This window comes from Dermatophagoides farinae, chromosome 1, assembly GCF_024713945.1.
Source record: "Dermatophagoides farinae isolate YC_2012a chromosome 1, ASM2471394v1, whole genome shotgun sequence".
Taxonomy (NCBI): Eukaryota; Metazoa; Arthropoda; class Arachnida; order Sarcoptiformes; family Pyroglyphidae; genus Dermatophagoides; species Dermatophagoides farinae.
The window spans coordinates 6,007,344-6,032,734 of NC_134677.1; the positions used below are offsets into that span (position 1 = coordinate 6,007,344).

A 25,391-nucleotide genomic window follows, 5' to 3' on the forward strand; every position below is an offset into this window, starting at 1 on the left:
TCAAATGACAACTCCATATTGACATTATTTGGTGTGTAAGCTTTGGCCACCACCACCACCATCATAACCACTACAATGGTAAAAGCGAAATATTGCCCGATAAAGCTTGGGCAGGGTCAATTTGTGGTGTGGATGCAGTGAACTTTCAAATGTCCTCCATTGGAACAACCATTAACGCTACGATGGTTCTTATTGATATGTCCACTATGGCCACCACCACTACGGTTTGGTTCTGAAGATAAACAAAAACATGGAGAGAAGCAAAGCTCATGAACCCTAAAACTCTTGTCCTTCAACTATGAACGCGCTCAGCACAAAACTCGCGAGACGATTGGTCGTTGAAGAAGTTTTTTTTTCATTCAACTGTTTATTGTTCCAATACATATAAGCCATCTTTGTGTTTTGTTCGAATGTTTTACTGAAAAATTTGATTCACGTTTTTTTTGTTGTTTGGTGTTTGTATGTGCACTGTTTAATTATAATCATTTGGTGCCTAATGAACCTTTGAAATCTTCAACAGAAAAAAAAGAAAGTGAAAGAAAATGTTTGAAAATTGGTGCCGTTCATGTACGGGTGAATCGTTGGAAATATCCCAAGAGATGCCCGAACAGAATGGAGGTGATTCAACCTTAATTGACAATGACACCGATGTGGCTACGGCCATGATGTTACATTCACAACAATCCACCAATGATGATTCGATCATTGTCGAATTCAATAATGAAAAATTTGATTCAAATAATCATGGAATGACAAAGAAGAAAAAATCAGCAAAAACAACGAAAAACGATAATTTACAAATAAAAATGAAACAGGCTAAAATTGGCCAAGAGAAAAAACAATATGCAAGGTAAGATACAAAAAAAAAAAAAAATAAAACAAAATAAAAATTCGGCAATGCATCATTGCCTCGTCTTTGTTTTGTTGTCTACTTGGCTTTTGTTGAAACAATTTCTCTGTCATTCGATTCGATCTTTTTTGATTCGATTTATTAATTTATTTTTTGGGTTAAATATCCCGTATCAATTTCTACATTAATCAAATTAAAAATGACTATATATAATGTTGATTTGTTCAGCAACAAATGAATTATTTTTAATTCAAATTTCTAATCTGTCCAAGGCAAGAATTATTGTGCAAAAAAAAGGATTCAATGGCCTCGTACTTTTTTTCTATCTTTGAACATTGCTGTCACTTGTCAAAATAAAAAAAAAACCTTAATCATATGAGGCGAGTGTGTGTGTGTGTGTGTGTGTATACGTTTATGTGATCTTCATTTCTGATACGAATGGCAAACGACAATAACTTGAACAAGATCAAGAAACATAGTTCATTGCATAGTTTATTTCTATTTATTTCTCATTAATTGAAAACTCATAATAATCTTATTATTATTATCATTTATGTTGTTTTGTTATGAAAAATTTAGAAACCGTAATATTCACGCCTAATATAAAGCTATTTATATGTTTTCTTGTTTATCTAAATAGGTCTATTCCGATCCATTCATGTATATCCGGTATGAATAATGAGAGATAGAGAGAGAGAGAGAGAGAGAGAGTGTTAATGACGTTCACCATCATCATTGATATGATGATCGATATGACTTTGGCAAATTATTTATTCAAATAACTATTTACGCTTGATGTTTTTTTTATTTTATTTTTGATGGAATTTATCACCATCAATTGATCATCATTGATGACTAATATTGGAGAAAATCTTATTATAACGTCATATATATAGTGTTTGTCGATACCGTAATCTACCTGACAAATGCCGAAGGCCATATTTTATGTGTTTAAGTGTAGTGAAATATGAAACAAGTATGATGAAAAAAAAACGGCAAACGGTTGCTACATTTCATTCACAAATCAAACAATAACAACAACAACAACAAATGAATGAATGAACGAACGAAAGGGAAAAATGAAACGAAAAATTTTATGAGAGAAAAAAAATGAAATGACATATACGAAAGGCAAAGGGAAGCCATTTTTATTTCTTCTCAAATAACAATGTAATTGCTTGAATAAAGTTGTTGTTTTTTTTTTTGGTTGTGGTTAAATAATTTGCACACACACACACACACATGTGTGTGTTTGTGTGTGTGTTTACAATTAAGTGTTTCAGCCACTTTTAAGATCATTGTTCTATATTATCCACATGATGATGATGGCGATGATAAACAGATAAAATAGATGAAATTTGATTGAATTTTTTTTTCATCTCAATCATGTTCAATTCAATCAAATCATTTGAATCGATTGGTGGTTAGATTTCCGGTTGAATATGTCGTCGTCAAAATTATTTTCATCGAATCGAAAAAATGAATCGAATACTAATAATAATCGTAATCACCGAATTGAAAGATCAAGTGCTTCCAGTGAAACATCATTAATATCATCAATAACTAATTGTTCATCCGATAATTTGGGTTATCATAATCGTATTTATAATGATAATAATCAAAGACATTCAAATGGTCATCATCATCATCATCATTATCAATTATCACATGATCAGAATCCAAATGAAATTCATCATTTACCACACCACAATCACCATCGCCACCAACATCATTGTCAACATCATCATCATGATACGAATCCGAATCATGTTCACCATGATAATAATAATGGAACAAGGATCAATAATAAAATCGATATGATGCTAACACGTTCCATTTCATCATTGATGCTTTCACAATCAGCCAGTAAAAATTCCGTTTATCTACCGAAAAATTCCAAGTGTGTTATAAATTTTGTCTAATCGTTCATGATGATATGAGCAAAAATTTTTTTGATTATTATTAGTTTATCTATTTTAAAATTGGCTTAAAAATGAATTTATCGTTTTCATTTTTATTGTTCAAAAAAAAATTTTTTTTTTTTATACCAAAAATGCACCAAAAGATTGAAATCATTAAAATGAAACAGAACAAATTATATTACTATATATTAAATTCATATTTCCATTTCCTTTTTTTCTGCTTACACAGGACGGCTGCATTCATTGTAACCAGCTCGATTTATGGCCAATTATTGGTTGTCGTATGCATCGCATTATTCACAGCCAAAATTGTTGCTCCAGTTCTGCCATTATGGTATTTTGAGGTATGTCGGTCTTTCATTGTTTTTTTTTCTTTTGACAAAAATTATAGTTCACACACACACAGACGAAACATTGATTTTAGGCTTATGTTTCTTTCTTTCATTATTACATCGTTTTTGCATTCTAATTTAATTCCATTCTATTTCGATTTTCGTTTCATTGTGGCGAAAATGATGGTCTAAGAACAAAGAATGATAATAATAATAAAATAAGTCTTGAACAAGGAATTCCCTAACGGAGAAAAAAATGACTGGCTACAATTGACAATACAGTAGTCAAAGGACTCAAATGGTGTAGAATTCTCAAGAGGATGTCTTTTTCTCTTTCTTTTTTTTCAATATTATCCTTCATCATTTTTTTTTGTTTCTTCATTCTGTTTGGTTCCGTTTCAGCTCCGTGAAACTCTAATTTGCTAATGTTAATTAGCAGTATGTCGTTGCGTTATGTTCATCACCATCATCATCAACAACAATATCATCATCATTAAAGAATATGTGTGTGTGCCTGGCTGCTTAAATCTGGTCTGTATTCATAGCACACACACACACACACACACACAACCATAATCATATACCGAAACACTTTTTTCAAATTATCATCATTCTTCAAACAAAATTCTAATACTATAGTTCTATGCTTGATTCGAAGAATTTATCTTTCTCAATTAATTTTTTTGTTTTGTTTTTTTTTCATCTATTTGTTCATACAGGCATTCTACTTATATCTGTACGCGTTTAGCCTATTGTTCCTGTTTTATGTTTATATCTACTTGCTCAATGATGTTCCTAAATTGGATACTTTTCGTACGTATATTGTTTTCTTGTTATTATTTTATAATATAACTATAGATAGAATAGACAACATGGACAAAATTAAATACATACCACTAAACAAACAAGTTGATTAACTTCCTGTTTGGTCCTTTTTTTCCGTTTTTTATTTCTATTTTTTCTCTTTGATTTTATTCTCTGGCTGTCATTGTCATCGTCATTGGGCAAAATAAAATAGACATCAGGAATTATGAAGGAAAAAACCATAAAATCGGTGAAACCGATCGTTCGCATGCATCGATTTTTCTTCGTATCGGAAGCATCATATTTGGTCTTGGCGTTATGATTTATAATGGACTTGAATTTGGTGCATATTTTGAAATATCACCCGATTCTCCTTGCCATTCGATTCTATTAGGTAAGTGAATATTGGAAAAGGAGAAAAATTCAATGACATTATCTATCATCATTGAATTTTGAAAAAAAATTATGAAAAAATACCGGAAATTCAATTTTCCATTTCATATTTGTTAACATGTTTTTTTTTTGCCAACCATCCATTCGAAATGAAAAGGAGTGAATCCAATCCTACAAGCAGCTTTCACATTTTCACAAATGTATTTCATATTCACATATTCACGTTTGATGATTAACAAATTCAAATTGATTGCTCGTATCGGTCTAATGCATTTGGTTGCTACAAATATATGCGTTTGGATTCGTACGTTAGGCAAAGAAGCATTACATGTAAGCATCAATGAAAGTGAAATTTAATTCTGTAAAAAAATTTTCCTCTTTCATCAATTTTTTTTCTCGCCGTAGGAATTAAAAAGTAACTCTTCAAATTTGTCCTTACCTGAATCATCATCATCATCATCATCTTTTTCAAATGATTTTACAACAAAAACAAAATCCAACGTAATGTCTACAAGTATTGGTAATATAACCGTAAACCATTTCAGCCATACGATAAATTCTACATATTTTCAATGCCAAAATGAAAATGTTATGGGTTCGATTCTATTGAATGCCAGTCCTTATTTGTATCCATTTATTGTTGAATATTCGTTAATTGCCGCTGCTTTTCTCTATATAATGTGGTCATCGATTGGCAAGAAATTTATGTTGTCATATGAAACCGATACAACTAATTCATCTACATCATGTCATCATCATAACCATCAAATGCAAATAGACGATTTAAGTTCATCATCTCGTACATCTAGCTATCAGAATTTATCTGCATTATATAGCTGTCTTGGATCAAGTAAAGGTTTGTTACCTTAATTGAAAACCTTAATTAAATTTTTATTTGATTTGATTCGATTTCATTACAAACTCGTACGAACAAACACACAAGGAGAAAATCCATTACTACTGTATATCAATGTGGAAAAAAAATTGTCATTGGTTCAGGTTTTTGATTTTTTTTGATTGGTCATTATAATCAACTTCACAAGTGTTCCGAATTCAATTATTAACATTTTGTTTTTATCTATTATCTGCAATCGGCCTTTGTATCATTATGAAAGTCACTGTCTACTATCATCATCATCTTTATTATTATTATTATAAAATAAGAACGATTAATTTCACACTACGTTATAATGTTAGTGTGTGTTTGTGACATTTATTACATTGTTTGACATTATTGTTAGCCAATACATTCATATATATGAAAAGAAAGAGAAGGAAAGATACAAACAATTTTCACGATGAAATTATCGATTAATTGGCTCACTTCACCAAAAATTTGATTCTATCTTATGTTGTTACCTAAAAGATTTTTTTTTTGTTGTTGTTTTCTATATATGTGTCTATTGGTACAACCTTCGATATCATTCTGACATCCTTTTTTTCTTTGAAGAAACAATACGAATTGTAATGCCATGTTTTTTCAGACGATGAAATTTTTTTTTATTTCGTTCAGAACTTTGTTCATCAAGGGCAGCAAATGAAAAGCAACGAAAAACAGAAAAAAAATGATAGGAATAATAAGTTAGTGTTTTCTGGATTTATGTTTCATGTTCTCAAACAATCTTTTTTTTTCTTTTTACTTTTGTTTTGTTTGCCCCCTTTATAAACAGTTTTTTTTTGTCCCCATTCTTTTCGTTGCCCAAAGTCACTTTTTTTGGAACACACACACACATTTTTTTTCTATTATTAATATGAAAAGTTCCATTAGTTTTCTATGTGGCAAATATTATTATTATAGAATATAAAACTCATGTTTTGTACATGACACGAAGACAAATCACTCTATTCCAGAAAAAAATATTATCCATCCTATGTGATATAATAATAATACTGGAATAAAAACGACCTACGACGACGATGATATTGCATGTTCCAATAAGTGAATGAGAGGAAAAAATATCCTTAAAAAAAATAAAATAAACGGGGCGGCACATTACACACACTCATAGAACATGCACGCGAATTCTTACAAGAATATATCGTTTTTCCATACACTTTAAAAAGAGAGCGAGGGAAGAAAAAAAAAGCCAGTGAAAATTATTTGCTGATGATTTTCATTTTTTCTTTTCTCTCTCTCTCCATTTTACATTGGGCATTTGCTAACGATATTTCTGGTCGTTTCATCGGTTGAATGCGTTTATTCAAAATTTTTTTTATTCTTTTTTTTTGCTATCGTTCTCAAGATTCTGGTACCTGACATTTGTTATGTATGTTATGGCATCCCCTTTTCTCTGGTAAATGTGGAAGAAAAAACAAAGCAAAAATAAATGTGAGAGAGAGAGAAAGAAAAAGAAAATGTCATTTGATGCATTGTCTTGTCATAATTTTTTTTTCTGTTTTCGGAATTCTTGATTTTTTGTCATATAATATTCGTTATATATAGAAAGATAGATAGACACGATGTCATAAAGATTGGCTATTTGCTTGTTTGGCACTTATTTTTGACACATTTTTGTTTCACATATATATATTCGCTTTTCGTGTATTGATGAATGAGACATTCCAAAAATGAAAATATCTTCAGAATGCATCATAGATAGACCAAAAAAAAGCATCGAATATCGATAAACAACACACACGGGAAAAAATGTTTGCCACACGTATACATTGAATTAGCTTTTTTTCTTTCTCGTTCTTCGTAATAATAATAATAATTTCTAATTCCATAGTGTAAAAAAATGAAATGTTTCTTCACATTATTATTGGGTATAGAATCCATCAAATTGTTATGTGTTTTATGGTGTCATCTTATTTTTCTTTTTTTTCTTATATAGAATTTTCAACAATATATTTACTGTTGAAAATTTCTCACATTACCATCGTATACAACAGAATTTGAAAACTAATGATTCTTGTATTCTTGTTTTTTCTTTGTTCACAGGGCTATTTACTGGCTTTTTGTTTCTCGGTAAGTAGTGATAATCTTCTTATTATTTTCATGAAACATACACACACACACAAATATATAATTTAATCATTTTTATCTTATGAATAACATTGACATTCAGAATATTTGTGTGTGTATGTGTGTGTGTGTGAAGACATCATTATATGTATTGAAAACATTTTTAATTCTTATTTTTTTCACAAATTTTTTCCTCTTCTCATTTTTTTATATTATTATGTTAAATTATCGATTCCTGTAGCTATTTCGGTAACATCGCTTATCATATTTTTTGTATTGGTTCATCATCCAAATTATAACTTGATGGCATCATTGTTGAGCGACATTTCACATTCAATTCTTTTGATTCTAAGTAGCTTTGCTATTTTGATTGGCTTTTTCAAGATGCGTAATTTGAAATTCTTGCCTGGTAAGTTCTTTCATCTCAATTTTTCTTTCGTTTTGTTGCGTTGAAATACGGTGTGTAACATTCGGTGTCGTATGTTTGCTTGACTGAATGAATGAATTAATGAAAAGATGACGAACGGAATGTTGTCGACTCTTTTATTTATTATTATGTTAATTTTTTTTTCGTTTCTGACATTTTAATTTGAATGCAATGGCCTGAACAACAACAACAACAACAACAATAATAATAATAAAATGGCAATATGAAGCAATGAGAGATACGGCTGATGGGGGCTTACGTGACTTGCTGTTAAGAATCGCTGCATTCGGCCTTTATGCCTATTCACTATTCGGAGTAATTGCAAGTTCATTTGAATTGAACTCACTTCAACACATTACCGTTTTGGTTACGAGCGTTTTGACTATCATTCAGGTAAATCACATACATACATTTTAATAGAATCTGATGTTTCTCTCGTTTTTCTCTACTTGAAACTAATTTTCAACAAAAACTTGGTGATTTGTGATGATGATAAAAATAAAATATTAAAAAATAGGTGACATTACAAACTTTGTTCATTTCCGATGTTGTTTGCCGAAAACGTACTGGCCAAAAGCAATCTGGACGACAACTAATTACATTTTTGCTTATAACAAACCTAACGCTTTGGATCGTTTATACATTTGTTATGCAAAAGTTGGAAGCATCACCAATTCAATTGAAAGTATTTGGATTCACCACATGGGCATTGATATTACGTATTACGTTACCGCTTTCAATATTTTATCGATTCCATTCTGCCATTACATTTGCTGAAGTATGGAAAAATTCATATAAAACTTCCACATCATCATCAGTATCATCATCATCAACAAATTGAAAACCAAAGATCTCAAATTTGATTCAAAATCAAATGAGAAAAAAAAATGATAATAAATAAACTAAAATAAAACTTTTTGTATTGATTATATTACCTACCTTCCTGTTGGATATCACATCGTAACACATACATACAAAGATCAAATTATACCACTAACAACAACAACAACAACAACAACAAAAAAACACACATACATAAACACAGACATTCATTCATTTGGTCTCATTCATTCAATTATTAAACCAACCATATATAACGATGAAGTACATACCATGAATCAATTAATTTTTTTTTCACTCACTATAATCACAAACTCTGTCGCTATCTATCACATAGTTTCATATAATATACCATCATACATTCTTGTTCAATATTGATTATATTGAACGAGCTCATTTTTTTTTTTTTGAATAAACATTATAATGTAATCATTGTCGATCCAAATTGACTGTATATCTGTTTCTCTTTCTCTATCTATCAATTTAAGCAATCCAATACACAATGATATTGGGATATATTATATTCGAGTAATTCATGGTAATTTATTTGGATTGATCAACGAAAGTTAGAGCGAGAGAGAGAGAGAGAGAAAGACTTATTTGAGGAACAATCAATTCTTGACTTCGCATATAACAACATTATTTCTGTGTATGAGTGTGTGGTAATAAAAGGCAACCGAAAAAATGGCAACGAACCGATAGCAATTGAAATTAACTTCTCATTTAATGACTTGAATCGATATTATTCATTTGAATTCTCATCTTTATTTTCTCTTTAGATTCATGTATTTTACTAGATTTTTCATTCATTGCGATGATTATTCCATTCGATTCTAGTTTTTTTTTTGTATATTCCAATCCTTCGTTTTTTTTTCTCAGCTTGCATCTTTGCCTTTCCGCATTTATTGCCACTGTTTTTGTCATCATTTAATTCGATCCAAATCTTTTCACTTTCAGTTTTTTTTTATTTCAAATATATTTTAGCCGAACGGGTACACATAATAAATACAAATGAAATGTTAAAGAAAAAAAAATGTTCGTGTGTGCCCAGAATGTCAATAATCGACATGATCATCAAAAAAAGATAGACCGACATTGCAGCCAAAAAAAAAAAAAATAGTTACCATTCATTCACACACACACACAGACAGATACACACGCATGCAACGAATAGATTTGACACAAATCAAATTGAGCATCGTTTGTATCTCATACTATTAAAACACATCGTATATATTAAACGAAATTAAAAACGGATACGACTTGTTTTATATATTATTATTGCTGTTGTCTTTTTTTTTCTACCACACTACCATAGTAATAATAATCGTTCCATCAATTATGACAATTTATTTTTTTTTTTGTTTAGATATTTTTTTTCAAGTTTGTTTGATGATGAGAAAAAAAAGAAAGAAAATTCAAACTTAACACGAAAATGGGATTTATAATCCATTTAATTAAGTATAATATATATTTCCAAGTGTAAACTGTTTTTTAATAGAGAGACAGAGAGAGAGAGAGAGAGAGAGAGAGAGTCATTCTTATATCCAGATCGTTTATATTGTATTCGGATGCCATGGATGATAGAATGAAAAATCCAGACAAAAAAATCTTCGTTGGTTGATCACATTGAATGAAAGAATAAAAAACATGATTATTATTAGAAAAATAAATTTTTTTCATTTTATTTTTTTTCTCCACATTTTCTCTTCTATTATATGATAATAATAATAATGATAATAGTGACAATGAGCTATTATAACGTACAATTTTCAATTCGTTTCGGATTTGAAGTGAAAAAAAAATCACAATGATAACTGAATGCAATCGAAAAAAAAGTAATCGCTTTGTAAAATGTTACATTCAATATAGCTTGTCGTTTTCTTTTTCGTTGTTATTGTCTAATTCTTTGTCGATAATCAAACATCAATGACGCCCTAAATTTGTGATTGAATACAAGCAAACGAAAGGGTCGACTTGTTGTTGTTAATGACAATAATAATAATAATCATATGTGAGAGATTGGTAAAGAATGATTTGGTATTGGATGTAAATCAACGCTCAAAGCAGATGTTCGTGTCGAATCGGTCATTGTACCAGTACGGTATGGAAAATGGTATGACTTTTGTTGTTGTTGTATTTGTTGCTTGTCGCGTGTCAGTTCATCATTAATTATTTTCGTGGGATAATAGAAAGAGTTTTCCAATCTAGATTTAGCTGGTAGTTGATTCTGAACACCATCATCATCATCATTGTCTGTGTATTGTTGGTGTGAATAATGGTACTGTTGTTGATTTTGATAATATTGGCGTTGATATAAAAGATGATGATGATGATGATTGCCTACAATGATAGGCTGACTAGAACTCGGTATAGTTGATGATGATGATGGTGATGATGTTGTTGATGATGATGATGAGGATTCAGTGGAACAACAGTTTCGGCAACAGCAGCAGGAGCTAAATCGACATTGTCGACATATGCAACAAAAAGGCAAACAACGTTTGTGCCTACGACAGATGACAATCATCATTGTCATAATTAAGATAAGCATAGCGGTGTAAGTAAAAATGTTCACAACTGTTTTCATCGTTGAATTTAATTTTGAGCAAGATAAATCCGTTTCGGACAGTGTAATTAATTTTTTTCCATATAGATAGTTTGGAAAATAACATTTTACTTGGTCTTTCTGGGATTGACTTATCATATTGGAATGTTTTAAATAGGCAATCAGCCAACTAAGCGAACAATTACATGCCAATGGATTCTGTTGTAGGTCAATGTAATGAAGGCGTTTTATATTGATTGTTTGCCAATCTAAAAAAGCTATCATATTGGATCGTAGTGATAGATATTCCAATGAATCATGTTGCTGTTCAAATGTACCGATCTCGATACGGCTTAATTTTTTATTATTCTCGATCACTAGCCTGTTCAAATTAATATTGTCAATGAAGGCATCTTTTTCGATTTGACTTAATGGACACGATGATATGGTCAACGTTTGCAGATGTGTCAAATTTTTGAAGGCATTCCTTTTTAATACTGTAATCAGATTATTGCTCAAGTTTAGCGTTCTCAATGTGGTCACATAGCTGAAAGATTCCGTCGGAACATTGGCCATTCGATTATTTTGTAGATCCAAATAATTCAAGTTGGACAAATGTATGAAAGCACGTGAATGTATGGCACTAATAGAACAGGAATCAATAATAAGTTCTTCCAACATTGCCAATGGAGAGAAGGCCATTTCAGGAATATGTGTGAACCTATTGCTGCTCAAATTTAATGCAACTAAACTTTGCAAATGATAAAAGGATTGTGTTGGAATATGCTTGAGCTGATTACCATGTAGATTAAGCCGTTTTAAATTGAGTAAACCAAAGAATGCCTCTTTGTTGATGTGTGTAATTTGATTAGATGACAAATCGAGCCATTCTAATTTGTTTAGGCTCATAAAAATACGGCTATATATTTCCGATAGATGATTATGGCTTAAATCAAGTAAATATAATGATTCAAGACCATAGAATGATAGATTATTCAACTGTGTCAGATTATTTCCATTCAATAATAAAACTTTGAGCTTTTTTTGCATGATGAAACTTTTTTTACCGGTATCACCAATTTGATTATTTGATAGATCTAAATATTGCAATTCTTGATAGACAATAAACGATGAGTATATATTTTTGATACGATTTCCATGTAGATATAATTCTTTTAGCTGTGGATTTAACATTATAGGCACTAGATCTATTTGTGTTTCATTACAGAACACTAATAGTTTTACTTCATTGCATTTACAACGTGGTGGACAGAATGTAGCCAAAACAACATTTTTATCAATGGTCGATGTTAAAATCATGATGATCCATATAGTAAGTGCAACTAGATCACCAGGAAAGAACATGATTCGGAGGATTGATATGAATTAATTCCAATGTTGGCGATTATTTTTTTTTAGTAATATTTTATTTTATTAGGAATTATGATGAAAAAATTGATAGCGATACTGATGATGATGATATTCATTGATGTTGGTGACAAAAGTTTAGGAATTATCTGAAAATTTCAAAAAAAAAAACGAAAAAAGTATTATTCATTTCATAGAAACATGACCGATTATAGTGAACATGATGAACATTTCGTAAATTCAAAGTTATGAATTCAAATTGTTTTTTTTTCATTCATTTGAATGATTGTTCGGGAAAATGGTTAGATTTACAGATTTGTTTTATCATTATTTTATCATTTTTTTTAGCCCACGCACACATGCATCACGCGCCATTTCAATTTAATTCTGATAAGTTTTTTTTGTGTTGTTGTTTCTTTCCAATGTTCCTGATGTGGATAATACTGGAATTCCTCAGCTCGATAACCACTAAATCGCCATTTGTTCATGTTGACGATGGTGGCCATGGTGTTTGTTTGGCGTTCATTCATGTGTATGTATGCATGTTTGTATACGCGTATATATCTGTATGTGTGTGTGTTTTGTTTGGTTAAGAAAACCGACCGTTAAATGGGCGAATCGGTCAGCTAGTCACGCTCGATTATTATTGAGAAACTATAGGAAAAAGTTTTTTTTATATGTGTGTGTGTGTGTGTGTTAACCAGATCTTGAATGACGAAAAAAAAAGAATTGGTCTACCACGTTAGATGCTTGGCCACACATATAAACACTGAGAAGAGATTGGCACAAATTCTTGCACATGATCTAATCTCCGTACATATCGGATCTCAGATATCTAAACAATTTTTTCATTTCATTACTTCTTCTTTCATCGTTTATATCATTTGAACAAAAAAAAAAAAAATGGAGAATCATTAGATTTTATAGTATTCTATCACTATCCTTGCCTTGAATTTTATTTTTTTTCACTGATTTCATTTAGTCGGTGTATTTCTTTTTTTATGGATCCTTAGTTGTTGAAAAGAATTTCTATTTTCCTTCGTGTATTATTGTGTGTGTGTGAAAAATAAAAAAAAATGCAACCAAACCAAGAAAGCAGAAAATGTGTGTAAAAAAAAAGAATAACGGATGAATGGACATTGACCAACGACGACTACGACGACGACGAATTTAGCCAATTTTTATATCAACAAAAACGAATAAACGATGAACGATGACAGACAATAGCAGCTTCACTTCATTACATTTATTTATTTATTTTTTCCTCTTCGGTTAGAATCTTTGAAACAAAATAGTAATAATAAAAAAATAGTCGAATGACTTGCTGAATTACTTTGAAAAAAGTGGTTATATATGAAAAAATTCTTTCTTTTCAATATATAATAGAAATTTTCACAATCTATTTTTTCTTTGAGTTGTGCCAATTTTTTTTTTTTTTTTTTTTGGTTTGGTATTCTTGTATGATGTAATTGAAACCAGTGGTGGCCATTTTTTTTCCTAGTTAGTTAATATTGATATTATTCTGTTTTTTTATTCCTATATGTGTGTGGTTGAATAAGATGAGTTTCGTGATATCAATAATGACGTTCCATCATCATCATCATCATCATCACAGTGTTAATGAAAATTCATTCATTCAGAATCATTGTAGATCCGTTATTATTATTATTAATGCTGAAATAGCAAACACGAGTCATAGATGTGATAGATGGATGGATAGATGGACGAGAAAAAATGCAACTTTTTTCTCTCGCCCAACAATAAAGTTTTTTTTTTGTCTTGATCGCCATCGTGGTTGATACTAGCTAATTCTACTTAATCTCTAGTCAAACACACACAAACAAACATTCATAAAAAGTCATCAATAAAACTTGCTATAAAAGTAGCTGACTAGTTGACCGCTAACAAACCAACAGCCAACCAATCGACCAAGTTGATAAACTCACGAATTTTTTTTTGTTTTGTTTCTCGGTTAGATTTAGATCAAAATCAGTTTCAGGACAAAAAAAAATTCTCATATTATTATTCTTGTTATTGTCCATTCGTTTGGTGAGTCACTTGGTAGTTATCGATCCACTATTATTATTATAATAACAAGAATTGTTTGACAAACAAAATTCTCTTTAATCATACATTCAGACAGATTAACAATGAAAAATTTCAAATTAAATAAAACAGCAAATATTAACATCACAATGGTACACTTGATAATTGTAATGTAACATTCATTTTCAAGCAAAATAATAAAAAAAATGAACAAATCATCAGACATTTTGGCTGTGATTTCTGTTTTGAATCAAGATATGTATGTATGTTGTTGTTCTTTTCGTTTTTTTTTTGCTCCAATTCAAATTGCTATTTGTTTGTTATGAGCATTATTGTATGGAATCAACAATGACAATTTCAATGTAGCTACTACAATCATTATGATTATCATCGTGATGATGATGATGATGATTGTCGCCGTTTTCGTTTCATGAACATAATCATCATATTGTAACAATCGACCCGATGACAGAAAAAAAACGCCAATAATGCAAATAACATATTATAGACGCGTGTGTGTATGTGTTTGTATTCTGTCTGGAGCGAATATTCAACGAATTTTTTTTTCTTGAGATAGTATCCCCATTTGAACATCTATCACACACACACAGATAGACATAGTTGCTTTTCAGTATTTGAAAATAACAATTGTGCGACATGCTGTAGTGAAAATAACAGATGTTGAATCTGTCGAACTAAAACCAAAAAAAAAACCCAATTTCATAAAATAAAGTATAATGCACACACAAACAAACACACACAGAGAGAATAAATTGTGTGATGAAAGATATCTGTCCATAACTATAAGAAGAATAATGGATACAACAACAACAAACCAAAGAGAAAAATATATGAAAAAAAAATAAAAATAAAAAATAAGCATCCCTCAATGTTCCTTGTTTAGATCTATTCATCCATCCATCTATACAATCCGATTGAATTCGATCGAAATGGGGACATACAATTTTATACAGCCCATTTCAAGTTAGAATATTGTATTGGCATAATGATGTTGATGATGGTGATGATGATTCGTCTATCGAACATCGTCATCATCAACAACAACAAAGATTCACACATTCTAGATTCTTCACTTCTTTGTAGGCTTCACACAACACTTATATTCTAAATTCTATGAATCAGTCAGTTAGTCAGTCACAGAGAACGGTAAAATAAATTTGCTGTTGCAAATAAACGAAGAATAAGAAGTGAAAGCAAAAAAAACTTTCATTATCGAAGGCGAGAGAGAGGAAGTGTGAACGAAAACATAATAAATCGATTTTATCGGTTTAATAGTTTTTTTTTCATTCATTCAAACATCTATTCTTTCAGAATTTTGGAACGTGAAAACAAAAAAAAAGAAAGAAAGAAAGAGAAAACAAAAAAAAAAAGAAAAATTGTCTACATCAAGAGAAAAAAATGAGTTTAAAGTTCAATAGTTGGTTATATCGATGAAATTGTTGTTGTTGTTGTTGTTGTTTTTTCTTTGGTATTTTAAACATTTTTTTCTTTTTTGCACAAAATTCTTTTCTTGTTATTTCTCCGGTTATCGCTTGGGTGAAAATTATCTCGGGAAATGCGGTTCTTGTTAGTATTCAAGCATGTATATGTATTTGTCAATGAATGTCACATACGATTCTAACTGAGTGATAAAACAAACGGATTCACTGAATTCAAAATGGGTGTATAGTTGAATATCATTGAATTAATCAATAAATGAGCTGAATCTACTGGATTTTAGATGTCGGTTTTTTTTATTACTACTGCTTCATGTCAGAATGGTTGGTGTATTTTTGTTAAAAATCCATTTAATACTGAACACATAGATTCAATGTTTTAATTTTTTTTTTGTTTGATTTGCAGCTGTACATTATAAATTTGAAACTCTAAATTTCTTTCAAATTTTTTTTTTGCATGGCTCTCTAAAAGCAACCGTAGTAGGACTATTATTCCATTCTTTATTTTTAATACCATTTGATTCATTGCACGCTAAATTAAACATTTAAACTTTGAAACCATTTAGTTTTGTTTAGTAAAGGGGCGTAAAAGTGAAGGTGGATCTTCATTCCACAATGATGATGACGATGATAAGTAAAAGTAAATTGCCAATAGAATAGAATTGAATGGAATATAAAATAAAATGAGAAAATTTTTGTGTATATTTTACAACTATTGAAAATCCTATAAATTCGTATACGAGATATACAATAATGGTATAAGGGTTCATTTTATTCTTTTTTTTCATTCCTATTTTTATGATGAGGTTAGAATTATTGTTGAATACAAGTAGCAGATAAAACAACGATGAAACAAAAAAGAATCAAAGAATTTTAGAATTGGAAATAAAACATGATATCAATTGTAATTGTAATAATGAGACTAATGATGTTCAGATTTTTCTATGTGTTTGTGTATATGTGTATGCGTGTGTCAAGAATTTAAGATCATTATACATTTTCAACAAAATCAATGATTATGGTGAATTTGAAAAAAAGAACAAAAATCACACAATGAGACAATTGTAATGAGAATTCATTTTCGTTTTTTTTATTCTCTAAATTTTATTCAATTCACAAACCCTTTCATTTTCAATAGAGATTGTGCGTGTGTGTCTGTCTGTGGGAGATGGCAGTGAAAACCGTCATAATCATCAAACGATTTAGAGAATAATAATCGATTGATCCTAAATTGAATTAAATTCAAATTCACTCATTTTGTAGAAAAAAAGGAAATAGAATCCATTATAAATTGATTATTATACTTTTGAAACGTTTTTTCAAAATTGACAATAAAATCAAAATGAAAGAAAAAGTTGATCGTAAAAAAATTGAAATAGATGACAATGACATTTTACCTTTTTAGTTTGAATAAATTTTTATTTCATTATTCACCCAACACATGGCGGTTTGTATTCATCAAGATGACGCGAATTTTGAAAGTTGAATTTTTTCTTTCAGTCAAAATTTTATTGATTTTCAAGATGTATGGGAAAAATTCTAATTGTTGTTCATCAAAAAAAAATCATACACTTGATGATGATATGTACATGTTTTTTTTGTTGCACGAATGTTATGAAATTCTTCAATTCACCAAATAGAGAGAATCACATCAAAATAAACACATAGAATCAATGGAATATTTTCTTTTCAAAAAAAGTGACATCAATACACAAATTGGATATGAAGAAAATTTTCAAGTTGGTTTTTTTTTGATTTGTTGTTACAAAGTTTGTTGTTTCAGTTGAAACTGGTCGCTGTAATTGTTTGTTGAGATTTAACGTTGCCCATCATTTTAGCATTTGAGAACGGTCCTCACCATAGGCTGACTCAATTTTGAATGAACGATTCGAATGGATGGAACATGCACATACATAATATCATAGACCGAAATAAAAACCGTTTTCAATTCGTCCGTTCCATTTTGGCTGAGAAATGGTCTATCCCGGGTATTATTTCTTTCCATACAAACACGCATGTACAGTTTCGAATGAAAATAAAAAATTTTCCTGTTCCATATATGGAATGAAAAGAATCAAAAAGAAAAAAAAGAACAGACATAAAATCCTAATCAATACAGGAATCGTATAATTCATAGAAAAAAAAACAATATGAATACTGAATACTACTAGGTTAGATTGTTCCTTATCATCATCATCCATCCATACATACCATTCATTCGGGACCAATCAATTTTTTTCTAGATCAGATAGACATACATGAACAATAACTAGATAAATTTATGCATAGTCAACAGAAAGAATAAAACAAAATTATGAAATGTCCATGTGATCCGATAATTAAAAAAACAAATATTGGAACAACCAACCAACCAAACAACCAAACAACCAAATAAATGAAATTCTTGTTTGCTGTCTCATCATTATGTTATTGACCACAACAGATATATTGATATGTAAACGTGCATTTCTTTTATTTTAATATCGATGATCATATTAATAACATTTTAGCTTGTGTCGAATAAAATTCACAAGGATTCATTATTTGTCAAACCAAATATAGAAAAAAAAATCCAAACTTCTAATCCTTATCTAAGCATATTATTTCAAACTTTAGAAAAAAATTAATTGCAACTGACAAGATAAGCGAAATTTTTTTTCAAACTTGTATGGAATGAATGAAAGTTATTTTTTGTTGTTGTTTTTGTTTATTCATTTAAAAAATATACAATAACAGTATTTGGAATATTTACAAATAACAATTATTTTTTTTTTTTTGATTTTGTTGAGATCAGATTTTTTTTCCTGAATTGATGATGATGATGAAAATTTATGGTAAATAACCAATGAATAATAATAAGGCAGCATTTTTTTTTTGGAAATTTTTTGCTGTTGATAGTCGTAATAATAATAATCGTTTATAATGTTGCCAATACACGACTAAATGAGAACAATGTTGTTGACATTGTCAATCCACATCCCCAAAACATCGCATATATTGGATACATAACAAAACTTGCTGTACGATAAACGCTTGCTATCACAGCGGATGTGATTGAATATGAAAATAAAGGTGTGATGATTGATGAAAGTAAAATTACTATAGGACTATAACGTGCAATCTTATGTCTTCTTAATGATGCAAATGCTATGGCCGATGCGATTAAATGGATTATGACTGAAGAAACTAGTGACCAGAGAAAAATGTAGTACCACATTGCTATCATCATAATTGAAAAAGAATAATTCAACATTAATGATCATTATCGATTAATAAAGAATATATGATTATTTACCTAAAAAAGTTTCAATCGGTTGATTTCCAAGTATGATAACATCCCAAAATGATCCCAATATTGATGTATCAAAATCTTTTGAATGACCAAGACCCATGGTTGTCAAAAACAGAATTAATTTACCTAATGATGTTTAGGATAATGTGTGTCCAAAATTTTTTGTTTTGAGCTTGGAACATATTTTCAGAATTATAGTATCGATACTATCGATAGTTGATGAGAGTTCGGCGGCTTTTTCAAAATAAAATGTTATTGCCTAACAATCGACATGGTCAGATTGCCTAATCATATTCAATATGTATGAATCATCGATCGGTAATCCAGCGTATCCAATGGATTTAAACCTTTTTTCATTCTGGCCAAATAACTTTCGATTTTCCTCACTAAACAATGGACATATATTATGATTGAAAGCAATCATTTATGTTGAATGGTGGAAATTATTTGATTAGCTTTGTAGTTAACTATTGATCGCTGTATATTTGTAATCCAATTGGCTTAACTTAATATGGAATGCTGTCAGGCAACTGTGATATAGGGTGATTATGATGTAATCATCAAAATTTATCGTAGTAAAATCAATGTGTCATATTATATTTTATGATGATCAAGGAATATTTATAACCAGAAAAAAATCGAAAAAATGTCGTTGCCATCTTGACAACGTTGATTGTTGTTTGTTATATATAAAAAAAACAAAACAAAAACCACATCCTATTTAAACAGGAAATGAACACGAGTACACAGACAAATACGGCAATGGAAAAACCAATTAAATGATTGATTGGATAGATTTATTGAGAAAAAAAAACATTCTAAATGACATTGAATCCCAGCATGTTCCATGGTTGTTAATCCAATATTTTAAAAGATTTGCAATAATTGTGAATTCGTGTTGAAGTTGTTACGAATTATTATTTTGAATTGTAAACATTAAACAAAAATTATTTGGAAATTCAATGATGTTGATGATGATGATGAGATTAATCATTTCCTCTATGATTGATTTGATTGTTTTGTTCGATATTGGTGGTATAAACACAATCAAATGATTGTATTCAAGTATTCGTTCCGTTTCGTGTCATACAATTTCATTTTTTTTTGTTATTGTTATTGTTTGTGTTTGTCATTGCTTGCAAAAGTTTTGTTTGGTTGCCTAATTAGTGTGTTGGACGTGTGTATCTCATACATTCGATCTCAATTCGTTTATTTTATTTTTTTTTTGCTATCAAACATTTTGTCGTTTTGATTGGAAATTTTAAATTTTCACCTGTGCCATAATTTATTTGTATCATAGGTCAGAGATCTATAAATGTCTGTTTTTGTGTGTGTGGGGGGGGCAGGGAAGGAAATTCGAACATTTCAAAAAAAAAATTATATCAAACAAAAAGAAGGCAGAAAAATTGACCTATCTTGTTTAGGATGTTATCATCATCATCATCATCATCATTTGAATCACCAGTCGCGATTTGTAACTCAAATGTGTTTGTGGGAAAAACGAAGGAAGTGAGTGGAAAATAATAAAAAAAAATTACCTCCTCCTACTACTATTTCCAATACACCTTTTCAATTAAAATTTATTTTTGTTATTATTCAGTCCAAATTATTCGTCACACACATGCATAGGATAAATGAGGTGAAATCATGAAGCCATGACATTCATATATATATTCGAATCATTTATTATTGTTGTACATAAATTTTTTTTTTCATCATCATCATCATCATTGCTATAGTGGTTCGCGGCATACATGTATCTTTCTTACCTGTGTGTGTGTGTGTGTATGCATGGTCACCATGAATGGTATCTGAATAAATGTATGTATTGCGAGGGAGGGAGAGAGATAGAGAAAAAAAAATTCATAGTTTCAGTAATACAGAAGAAAAAAAAATTCATAGCAATAGTGGTGAATCGACCGAACACCGAATGAACCGACACAACCAAGACAACAAACAAACAAACAAACAAAACAAAACAACAGAACAAGATTGACGACGAAGACGACGACGACGACGACGATGATGATGATGATTGTCATGGCAAAACACCTGTACAATAATAACAGCCATTCATTCGTATCGTAGATTCTATCGTTGACGAATATTGTTTTTTTTCAAAAATTGAATGAATGAAAGCCATATTTTTCCTTATGCACATAACATAACGTTATTGGTCAGCAGCAACAACAGCAACGATGATGATGATGGCGATTATCATCTAAAAACTTAAGACCGCCTTCATATTTTTTATGTTTTTGTTTTCCTTTCTTGATTTTTTTTCTCCAACTCTAACAATTTGATTGTGTCGCAAAAACTAAAAAATAGTGACGACTACGACAACGATATTCACATTTTCACTTCCAGGTTTTTAATATTGGTTGGTTATTGTGGTTAGATTCAGTTTTTTCTTCTTACTTCTTTGACCTATGTCCGTTTACCGTGTGTGTATGTATAGATGGTATCAAATGCAAAGGTGAGAGAATGTCATTTATATTTTTTTTTTATTACAATGAATGGATTGTATATGTATGTAAAATTTCTATATTTTTGACCTTGTATACCTCACGTGTGTAGTTCATGATTTGTATAATCGTGATCGATTGAAACAAGATTGAACTGGACCTAGGTAAAACAAGAAAAAAATAAACTTCAAAGACCAGTCTTTCATCCAGAAAAAAACGTTTATATTTCGTTCATGAGAAAACTTTGTTTTGTTTGTTTGTTTGTTTGTTTGTTTATCTTCATTTCATTTGCATTTCTTTTTTACTTGTTTTCGGTTTATTCAAATGTGTGTGTGTGTGTGTGTCTTATGAATTTAAAGTTTCTCTTATGAAACATTGGCTTCATTTTATAATCATCATCAAAGGTCATAAATGTGCAGATGATAATTTCAAGATTAATGAGCTTAAAATCATTTTATCCCGAAAAAAAAGTAATTTTTGATTTGGAAATCGCCATATAATCAATGATATCATCCACAAACTTGTTTATGTGTTGATGTGCCATTCGTAATTAAATGAATGGAATTGAATTAAAAAAATTTTCGTAATGAAATCATCAAAATTTCTAATCACGATTAAATGAAAAAAACAGACAATCAAGTGAACCGCCAAAAAAAAAAAATGAAATTTGAATAAATGAAAAATTTCATTTTCTCATCAAATTATCATCGTATTAAATACCATCATATATAAAACACACACACACGCAAATTGTCGAATGGCAATCGTATGATTTTGAAGAATGATTAAAATAAATTTTTATCCACACGCATCCAATCATTATACAAAATATAAACAAAATTCCGAAAAACATCCATACACAATTGGCAAACAATCCATGAACATTCATCACTTTATTCATCGATTTTTTTTTAAATAAATATCTATATATTTCATTTCGATTGATAATAAAAGTCATAGTGTGATATATGTAATCATCATTCTCAACAAAAAAAAATTTTCAATACACACACACAAACATTCCAAATGAAAACTGAATTCCATATTTCATTCTGATTCTTGCCAATCATCATCATCATCATCATCATCATCATTAGACTGCCAACCAACCAGACCGACCAACTAAACAATTTAAAATTGTTCAAATCCAGTGATCCAGATCCATAGATATATAAATCCATAGTATTGCATCCATTGTTGATTGATGCAATTAAAATTATGGTTGCCTTATTATTTTTTTTCCATTATAATTTGATATATTTTACTTTCGATCTAAATTTAGTCGGATTATTATCACATATCCACATCAAAAACTAATGCAATTGTTTTTGATATATCATTCTTATTATTGTGTTATTATATTATTGTTACTATTATTAATAAGTAATTCTAATTCTATTGGACAGAAAATATGGATCATCATAGCAGAAAAAAAATTGTAACATCATGATCAATGGATTATAACGTGTCGATCATCAAAAATAAAAATTTTCCACTACATCTTATATTTATGATGATGATATTATTCTTAAGACTAATAATATATGCTCAGTCATCATCATCATCATCATGATCGTCTGAAAGCCAAAAATAAAAAGAAAATTCAAGTCATATATTGTGCCTGTGTGTTTTCTCTGTGTGTGTGTGTGTTTGTGTGTTAATATTTTTCATGCTGTCCATCGTGGAATCCTGCTGATTTCTTCATCTTTTTTTTCTCTTCATACTACATTAAAATTGATTCCAATGTATTCTATTTGCATGTTTGTTTGTCATTGCAGAAAAAATCTTTAGCCCGTGGTGGACAACAACAGAAAAAAAATATAATGAAGAAACAAATGCCCAATGTGATCATCATAATGACGATGAAACGAAAATTTTTCTACTGCCTGTCAATGACATGTTTGTTGATATTGAATTTCAAATTATTATTATTATTTGAACATGATCAAATTGTTTGGGCCAGTCCAGTGTTGGTCAATGATAATCATAATAACAATAATAATAACCAAACAATACAGGTTCAGCTATTTAAATATAACGAACGACCACTAGGATCAATGAATGATCATCATATTGGTCAAAGCCGGTCCAATAATGACGAAGAAACGACAACAATTTTGCCATATTTTTTTCCAACATTCATCGATTTTAGGGCCATCATCATCATCATCATTAAATATTACGAATAATTCAACATATTATCGATCGAATTCTGATTCAGATGACAATAACCATCCATCTCAACCGCGAACAGATTTATATACGATTGAATTAACATCTCCATCAGTATCACAACATCATCATCAACTACAGCACCATTCAAGACAGGCTAAACTTGATGATAATATTGTTTTCAATTATAAATGTCCTAAACAACATTTTATTCATCCATGCGATTGTCTTGGTATGTGTGTTTGGCGGTCATATTGATGGTTGTGGATGAATCATCCAATCTCACGCGGTTTTCTTGTTTTTTTTTTTTCTCTATTCATCTTGCTCATTATTATTATTATCAACATAGAACTTGACAAACGAGCTGAAATGTATGATGATGGCAGTGGTGATAGCGGCGCCGACGATATTACCGTGAATGGAACACCGACATTCGAAATGATCGAAGAGGATCCCATCCATCCTGATCTAATCGAAACAGTCGTTCTTTGTAAAAATATACGAAATGCTCAAGTACTTACCGAAGCGATTCGTGGTTTTCAAGGTAAAAAAAGAAAAGACGAATAGATTTTTTTTCTTCATGTCAGTTTAAAAATCGATTAACCAAATTTTTTTCTCTACAAAAATTATCCAAAAAAAAACAATAGGACATCGAGTGAATTTTATGGTTCTTGATGGATGTAAACTACCTCCTTTTCCTAACAAGTAAGTTTTTTTTCGAAATTATAAAACTCATAATAAAAGTATAACTTTCTAATGATAATGATAATGACGATGACGGTGGTGATGGTGATTCGAATTCATTCCACAACAGACATTGATCGATGAATTGATGTGTTTGTTTTAAGAATGAATTTCAGTTACCAAAAAAAAAAAAACATTTGCTTCATTCAAGTTAGCTAAATGGACTAATTGCTATAATCTTGAAGGCAAACATCCAAAAATGGATAGGCATTTCATTACACTTTTCATTATGAAAAAAAAATCAATCCTTTCTAATTTATTTTTATTTTCATTTTATTTTTTTCCTCATTACTTACAGTCTTTTCAAGGGTATTCACATTGTTTGGATGGAAATTCTTAATTCAACCATGCAATTTCATGACAATTTTTTTCAAAACACCAGACATTGTCCGTGAAAACAAAGCGCCCATCAAATCTATAATGATTTGGATTGGATCTGTAAAACAAAGTTTATAAAGTTGTTTTGTAAATAAATTAACAAACACAAAAAATTGTGGGATACAAATTGGACCATTTGCCCGGGGATTTAATGATTTTGATTAATGTGAAAACCAAGAAAAAAAAACATGGCAACATTTTCAGATGTTTGAAAATTTTTTTTTATTTGTTTTTATTTTATTTTATTATTATTTTGTATTATCATTTTATTTATCAATTATTTTTTTTTTTTTTGATCTATTTATCAATCATCGTAATTATCTTTACGGGAAAAATTTTCCCTTATTAATTAAACACATTTAATTTATTAATAACCACTTGATCGTCA

At 29.8% G+C, this 25,391-nt stretch overlaps 4 protein-coding genes across 9 annotated transcripts; 2 read left to right on the forward strand and 2 right to left on the reverse strand.

Annotated features, from left to right (window-relative positions):
* The first annotated feature begins 33 nt into the window (after positions 1-33).
* On the forward strand, positions 34-8,978 carry LOC124492844 (proton channel OtopLc-like). Of its 3 annotated transcripts, none has more exons than XM_075736026.1 (10): positions 34-850; positions 3,002-3,116; positions 3,824-3,917; positions 4,123-4,302; positions 4,459-4,631; positions 4,707-5,157; positions 7,243-7,269; positions 7,508-7,675; positions 7,923-8,086; positions 8,211-8,978. In XM_075736026.1, the coding sequence occupies exons 1-10, from the start codon at positions 543-545 to the stop codon at positions 8,532-8,534; spliced, it is 2,004 nt and encodes a 667-aa protein (XP_075592141.1). In that variant the 5' UTR covers positions 34-542; the 3' UTR covers positions 8,535-8,978. The 3 variants fall into 3 exon arrangements, with proteins under 3 accessions (XP_075592141.1, XP_075592138.1, XP_075592148.1); XM_075736023.1 differs by lacking the exon at positions 34-850 and adding an exon at positions 2,060-2,750; XM_075736033.1 differs by lacking the exons at positions 34-850; positions 3,002-3,116 and adding an exon at positions 3,165-3,635.
* A 1,214-nt stretch (positions 8,979-10,192) lies between these two features.
* Positions 10,193-17,833, reverse strand: LOC124492841 (uncharacterized). The gene is made up of 2 exons (XM_047055846.2): positions 17,350-17,833; positions 10,193-12,598 (listed from the first exon to the last, which is right to left on the reverse strand). Exon 2 carries the CDS (start codon positions 12,444-12,446, stop codon positions 10,542-10,544), a length of 1,905 nt encoding a protein of 634 aa, XP_046911802.2. The 5' UTR covers positions 12,447-12,598; positions 17,350-17,833; the 3' UTR covers positions 10,193-10,541.
* An 803-nt stretch (positions 17,834-18,636) lies between these two features.
* On the reverse strand, positions 18,637-19,583 carry LOC124492265 (transmembrane protein 170A). Its single transcript, XM_047055108.2, has 2 exons — positions 19,248-19,583; positions 18,637-19,171 (listed from the first exon to the last, which is right to left on the reverse strand). The coding sequence occupies exons 1-2, from the start codon at positions 19,342-19,344 to the stop codon at positions 18,870-18,872; spliced, it is 399 nt and encodes a 132-aa protein (XP_046911064.1). The 5' UTR covers positions 19,345-19,583; the 3' UTR covers positions 18,637-18,869.
* Positions 19,584-20,410: 827 nt separating this feature from the next.
* Positions 20,411-25,374, forward strand: LOC124492260 (uncharacterized). Of its 4 annotated transcripts, none has more exons than XM_075736111.1 (5): positions 20,411-20,753; positions 23,116-24,113; positions 24,231-24,425; positions 24,529-24,586; positions 24,924-25,374. In XM_075736111.1, the coding sequence occupies exons 2-5, from the start codon at positions 23,771-23,773 to the stop codon at positions 25,018-25,020; spliced, it is 693 nt and encodes a 230-aa protein (XP_075592226.1). In that variant the 5' UTR covers positions 20,411-20,753; positions 23,116-23,770; the 3' UTR covers positions 25,021-25,374. The 4 variants fall into 4 exon arrangements, with proteins under 4 accessions (XP_075592226.1, XP_075592215.1, XP_046911059.2 ...); XM_075736100.1 differs by having other exon boundaries at positions 20,432-20,753; positions 22,114-24,113; XM_047055103.2 differs by lacking the exon at positions 20,411-20,753 and adding an exon at positions 21,132-21,720.
* Positions 25,375-25,391: the final 17 nt, after the last annotated feature.